This window comes from Pterocles gutturalis, unplaced genomic scaffold (assembly GCF_000699245.1).
Source record: "Pterocles gutturalis isolate BGI_N339 unplaced genomic scaffold, ASM69924v1 Scaffold47239, whole genome shotgun sequence".
In the NCBI taxonomy this organism is placed as follows: domain Eukaryota; kingdom Metazoa; phylum Chordata; class Aves; order Pterocliformes; family Pteroclidae; genus Pterocles; species Pterocles gutturalis.
This window is the reverse complement of record NW_010132431.1, coordinates 1-6,519: the sequence shown is the minus strand read 5'-3', so window position 1 is coordinate 6,519 and position 6,519 is coordinate 1. Positions and strand designations below refer to the sequence as shown.

Sequence of the window (6,519 nt, the reverse complement as noted above, 5' to 3'; positions counted from 1 at the left end):
AGTCAACGAATTGTTTAGTACTGACAGTGCAAAGCCCCCTGTAATTCAAACCCCCTCCTGCCTCAGTTTCTCCTACAACATCTTACCACTAATGTGGGTTTCCATTCTCACATCCTCACTTGTACAGATTTCCAAATCATCCACTTAGATATTTTTGGTACTTGCAGTATTCTTCCTTGTTTGTACAAAGGATATTACCATTTCCTTTCACTAGGCTGTGATATCAGGCAGCTTGCTTTAGCTAAGGAATTCAACCTGTGATTTTCAACTGGTATTATTTGATGTTATCTGGGAGCTTTGAGGCGATAAAGACCTGGGGAGACTCAGCAGGGCTGAGTGACAATCTGGGATGTCAGATTCCAAGAGTCAGACTGCAACACACAATTACTTACCTGCCTGAGAGAGAGCACAAGAACAAACTCAACGCTGGGAATTAAAAAAATCCCACTTGGAGACAAGCACCACAATGCTGGTCCACAGCCCTGCTGGGCTGATGTGGTTAAACAGGCCGACAAATCCCTCTGCTATTGTTCTCCTTTAGTTTCTCCCTTCCCCCAAGCAGATGCAGTGCATGACTCCTCTGAGGTAGCGGAAGAAGTACTGGCACAGCCATCATCATTCAGCACAGTCAAGGGAAAACAAGAGCCCAGTGTCAGAGCACTTGCCAACCTGTCGTGGGCGAAGTCACAAGACGAGCTCTCTGTTAATTCCAGCAGAAGCAGAAGAAAGATGCCCAAGGGATCCTGAAGCTACAGCTGGACAGCAATGAAAGGCCAATTCTGATGATAAGAAGTCTCAGCTGCACACAGAGCCCTCAAAAGGAGGACAGAATTTGAAAACCAGCATTTTCGTTCATCCCCTTCACACACACATACTCCCCAAAATCACCTGCTTTTATAACTTACTCTCAGTTTAGAGAGAATAAAATCTATTTTCTCCACCAACAGTCCCCAGGAGTTACCATAAGGTCACAATGCCACCTACTGACAACGAGAAACAGCAACCAAGCTCTTCTGTCAGTCCAGAGCAACTCAGGTTTTCCATTAGATAATCTCCCCTCCACTTCCTCGTATTTATCAACTGGTCTGATGGCTGAATGCAAGTCTTCTAAATATTTGCTTCTAGTTAGTATCTTTTTACCAGCTTTCCTCTTCCAAGGGTTGCTCTTTCGGCTTCTGAAATAGGGTGAAATTTCTTTCAAATTTTCTAAACTCTTTCAACTCTTGACTAATTCAGCCAAGACCAGCTAATCCCTCCCAGTTATTAGAAAGTGAGAGATTATTTAAGCCTTCTCCTGTCACAGGCAAGCACAGAATGTCTCTTCACAAATTCATACATAACCCATCTGGACAACAAGCTTAAAATTCAGAAACTTTAATGACTAGATAATGTTTTTCATACCCTTAATAACCAATCCCCAAGTCTGTTGGTTTAAATTCAAGAAATCCCAACACCTCTGCAAGAGGCAGCACTGTAGTCAAAGCAGGCTCTGGGTCAGGGGCAGGGAATCGGAGACCGAGACTCTACTCCTGACTCTTGCTGCATTGCCTGTGGCAGTCCTTTCAGCTTTCTGCAGCGCTATTCCTACCCTCCATCTGCTTTTGTCTCTCAACAACGCACTGAAACAGTCTTCTGGTGTGTGAAAGGTGTTTGTAAGAATTAGGCCCATTACAGGACCCTTGCACAATATCAATATTTAAATAGCAGTAGAGTAGGATTCATTTAAGGAAGCTGATTCAGCGAGTTTTGCTGGATGGAGGTCAGTCATTCTGTATTTCTTTATTCTGAGCAGGTCACAGGGAGAAGTGTCTGTTGTTGCACACAGCTGCAAGAATCAGACTGGAACAGAGCACCGTGACAAGAAGAGTCACAACACACACGAAGGAACTGTGTTGCCTGAGCCCCACTGGAACCTGCAGAACTGATTCCTCATATGCCTACAAAGAAAAAGAAGTGGATTACACACATTTAACAAGCTATTGCTTTTTGACTGCAGCTTAGAGGATTAGTAACCAGGTCACTATTTAACTAGCCACAACCTTTCAATTTACAGCAGAGTGCCAGCTTGCCCTGCAGTACAAAGCTCAATAAATTTATCTGCTAGCATTTTAAATGGTAGCCATTTATATCCTCTGCAGGTTTGCCCTCACAGAAATGTTTGTAATACAGCACTGAAGAGAGCAGCTCTCAGAATGAGCATTTCACAGATGACCGAGGAGCCAGTTGTCTCCAAGGCTAACTATTTGGTTTCTCTGTGATGCAGGAAGCTCCAAAATGTTTTTGGACAAGAGCTGCAGATATCCCAGATGTCTGCAGGTATCTTAAATATAGGAAGACATGTGTGTTACAAAAACAACAGATCTGTTACGAGACAAATTAGTCTTATTTCTGAATCTCTATGCTACTGCAACCCTTTCAAGTATCGAAGGCAGTTGTTGACCACACTAAAGTTCCAGCTTTCCTTCGTTTTGAACACAGAATAAAGAAACTTCATCTTTTGCTAGATACTTAGCCAATCAGATAACAACCAAACAAACAGAGTGGCCTTTTTTTAAGATGATGTTCCTTCAGTCTTTGAGGCTTTATCCCTCCGTTAGTTAAAATCATAAAGTAGTTTTCCACTTTGCCACTCCTCTGAAGCACCTATGTCATAAAGACTTTTCTTCATTTGACCAGTGCCAATTATATCCTAGAATTCCAAGTAAACTCTTAAGGAAAAAAAAAAAAAAAAAAGGGTGAGGACAGCAGCCCCAAAAAAAGGAAGAGAAGAGCACAGAGTGAGTACCAGCATGTCAGAAGGCCAGGAGAACACCTGATGAAGGCCGGTCAGAAAGGAAGAAGGGGGCCTCCCTAAGGGGGAATCACACAGATAGTCTTTTACTGATTAGTTCCTGTGCTATGGAAGTTGCCAGTCACAGAGAAAAAAAAAAGAGAGAACCAAGAATTCCAACAAGAACTCACAGGTTTGTGCATTACGCTGTACCACTGACAAGGGCTGACATTTTTTCCTGGACAGGGAGCTTCCACTTCAGCAGGCTTCCAACACTCTGCTGAGAGGTGATCTACGGAAGACATGAATGCATCAGCAGGATCCAGACGGGATGAAGCAATACAGCCTACAATACTTTTCCAAGTGAGGTATCTTTCCTTCACAACAGCGAGACAGAATCTACTCCCTAAAAGCCAACAGGTGAAACAGCACTGACAACAACGTGCCAGCTAACCTGCACGCTGCACAATGCAGCGCTGGGCACTCCTTTTCACGACCTTTGCAACTCTTCCCTTTCTGATACACTGGGTACCCAAGGAGGACTCTCACCCGTGTGGTATCTTGGCCCTTCTGGCCTTAACAGAGCAAAGAATTCATCACTGGCCTGCAGAACCCTCAACTGTAGCCATATACTTATAATTTCTCTTCCCCCAAAACACAGAAGTCATTCTTCCATTTCTCCTTGTTGGCCTCCTGTTGGGACAGGCAGGAACTCTCCCCCAATACTTTAAATGTTTTCATGTTAGTAATAAATACGTTTTCCTGCTCGTAAGTAGTAAATGGGGCAGAAAAATGGGAAGATTTTACACCCCTTTTTCAATTGACCAGACAGTTTTCCCTGCTCCGAAGTTTATCCCAGAAAACCAATGTGCAACTGAAGACAAAGGAGCTGGGAATCATTAGCACATTTGACTTGGCAGCTAGCAAGAATGGTTTTGTGAAAGGAAATACAATTTGCAGCAAAAAGGAGGATTTCATTGTTCATATAGCTTAATATTCATTGTCAGTGGATATCGGGTTCTTCTTTCACAGGAGGCTGAGACACCAACCATTCTAACCTTCAGGCACAGTTTTCTACATTCCTCCCTTATATATAGGGAATGCAGGAAGGAAGTGCTAGAAACCCGCAGAATACTTTTGATTACTCTAAATAGCTGATAGTGAATATTAAATTTGCCACGCATGGCTTCAGCTGCCAAGAGAAACACTGTGAAAACACGGTCTGAGCGACTGGGCCCTGCCGGGACTGCGACAGACCAACTGCCAACACCTCCAGTACAAGCGTACAGCAGCACCAGCGCAACACCAAGAAGTCTATTGACAATTAATCTGTCTTTGGTCAGGCAGCAGCAGCACTCAAAGAGGAAGACAACGTGATCTTTATCAGGGCTGCTGTCTTTCCCTCATGCTCACACAAGAGCTCCATCTCCAGATGACAAACACAGAACCAGATTCCAAGCTCACGGTTATTCCTCTCCCCTCAAAGGAACATGTAACAAGAACCTCACTGTCACAGCAGCAGACCAGTACTTCTGGGCTCTTCAGAACAACCAACACTTCCTCGCTCTCTTCCGCTGGCCGGTGGTACCGCCCGTGCACAGGCAAGGCAGCTTGAAAACAGCGAGAGCACCGAGGGTCAGGGTTCAGGTACAGGAGAACAAGAAGATCTGTGGCTAAGTACTCGGGAGCCTCCACATCAACGACATCAGGAATTAACACTGCCTGCAAGTGGAGAAAGATACACATGTGGTCACGATCAGAATGGACACAAGGGCGGGATGCAGGAAAAAAAAATGAAAATGAGAAAAAAAAATAAAATGAACTTTTTGTGTATGATTCTGGGATTTAAGAGGCCACTGTCTGCTGTGGTGGCCTGGTGCCAACTGCAGCACCAGAAGGAAAAACTATTTCCTCATTCTGTTGTCTAACACCAAGCCTGATTTCGTGGTCAGGAAGATCAGGTTGGAAATTCTGTCCTTAAAGTTGTTCCAGAAGAACTTTTCCAGTCTCTCTCCAATGAGTCATTCTCACGTATGTAAAGTTTACAGCGCAGCCATGCCTATAGCCAAATCTAATGGGCATTAGCTTAATGACGCTTACAAGCACGGCCACACTCGCGCTTGCAAACATCCCAACAGCACAAGCTGCCCAGAGTCTTTGCCTCTGTACATTTTACCCAACCTAAGCACCTGAGGAGGTTACCTTAAATCCCCTGCCTTACCACATCTCTCCACCCAAAACGCAAAGCAAACACTGGAAAGCAACACAGAAAGCTCTGATGAAAACAAAGGTGCGAAGCTACTCAGCCCAGATGTGCACACGCTACTCCAAGCCCACCACCACCTCTTCTGTGGGGCTTAACCTTCTGTCTCCGCCGCCGGAATGAGCTTTTACCAGAGCTGTTCATCCAGGGCCGGGCAGAGGAGCAGTGGCTCACCTTACACTGAGGTGTAGAATGTTTTCTACACAAATTGCACAAAACACCCCGCACCAGGTGATGCTGCTCAAGCTGAGAGATACGAGATGTCACAAAGATGATACTGTGCAGCATCTCCTTCCAGGAAAAGGAATTAATCACCTTGGTTCATCGAGCCAGATAATGAGGAGAGATCACAACTTCCTGCGCACATGCGGTCTTTGTGCGTAACTGCCAGAGCTCTGGGGTCGTTACCTTTGTTAAATTGTGCTGCTGCAGCGATGCCAGCTCGTAGGGATCCACGTAGATTCCTGATGGAAGACGAGTTCTAGCTGCCACTGCGCATCCTCCTGCATCCTCCCTGGCTCCACCAAGTTCTACCTTCACCAGCAGGTCCCTTCAAACAAGCAACAGAAGCAAAACTTTCATCATCTCAAACGCGCAGAGATTAGACGCAGCTCTCGCGTACTACATGCTGCAAAGTTCCCTGTTGAGCCATGCTGTCCTTCTCCAGGGAGGAAGAGATAGTTCACCCTGACTCCACACCCAAGACCAAAATGAAGTTTCACTTCTTTGTTAACTTCTCAGAACTACCAACAGCCCCCACGCAGATCCTGTTCTTCCTCCCCTCTGGCTTGTAGTCGTTAAACACTTCGTGGTGCTGGTACACTCCTCGTGCCTGTGGATCACCGCTCAGGGAGCTGGTACAGCTACAGATTAGGAGAGAAACTTCTTCACACGCGAAATTATTCTGATGCAATGCCAGGGTGACAACTCACCTGTGAAACCCCTCTTTCAGGAGCTCCTGCGTGACAGTGGCGTCCTGACAGGCGGCCTGCACATCTAAGGTAACACAGAACGAACGAGTGATGGTGTTTACAGTGCAGCACACCTGTCATTACGCAGGCAGACATCCTTCACAAAGTCGTATAAACCTGCGAACACATCCTCTGCAAACCCTCTCACGGCAGAAGGGAAGCAGTATTTCAGTTCAGTGCAACCAACAGCCGTTCTGTCAGCAGAACACCAAGCTCCAGCTACCACAACGGCCAAAATCTCTCTTTTCTCCCAGCAGAGCAACTTGCAAAAGCACACTTTGGTTTCTACTGTGGACTCTGTAATCAGCCCCACTTTCCCCACTGCAACCCCTACCCCAGGTGGGACTCCTCGTCTCCTATTTCTGTATCAATCCTGGGAGACCTAAAGCAAAGCCACGTCGGCTCAATATGAAATTTTGCAGAAGGCATCGCAGCTGTTTTTCAGACATCTAATCCGGAAAATCAAAAATTATTAATTTCATATGAGAAGAGACTATTTCAGTGGGAAGGGAGTG

At 45.6% G+C, this 6,519-nt stretch overlaps 1 protein-coding gene across 1 annotated transcript; it reads right to left on the bottom strand.

Annotated features, from left to right (window-relative positions):
- Nucleotides 1–1,793: 1,793 nt before the first annotated feature.
- On the bottom strand, nt 1,794–6,198 carry PIGX (phosphatidylinositol glycan anchor biosynthesis, class X; the record flags this gene model as incomplete). The annotated part of the gene is given in 7 exon segments (XM_010080887.1): nt 1,794–1,937; nt 2,962–3,062; nt 4,279–4,492; nt 5,442–5,583; nt 5,966–6,063; nt 6,065–6,116; nt 6,118–6,198. Coding segments are annotated over 7 exon segments (832 nt in total), but the record flags the coding sequence as incomplete, so codon positions are not given.
- Nucleotides 6,199–6,519: the final 321 nt, after the last annotated feature.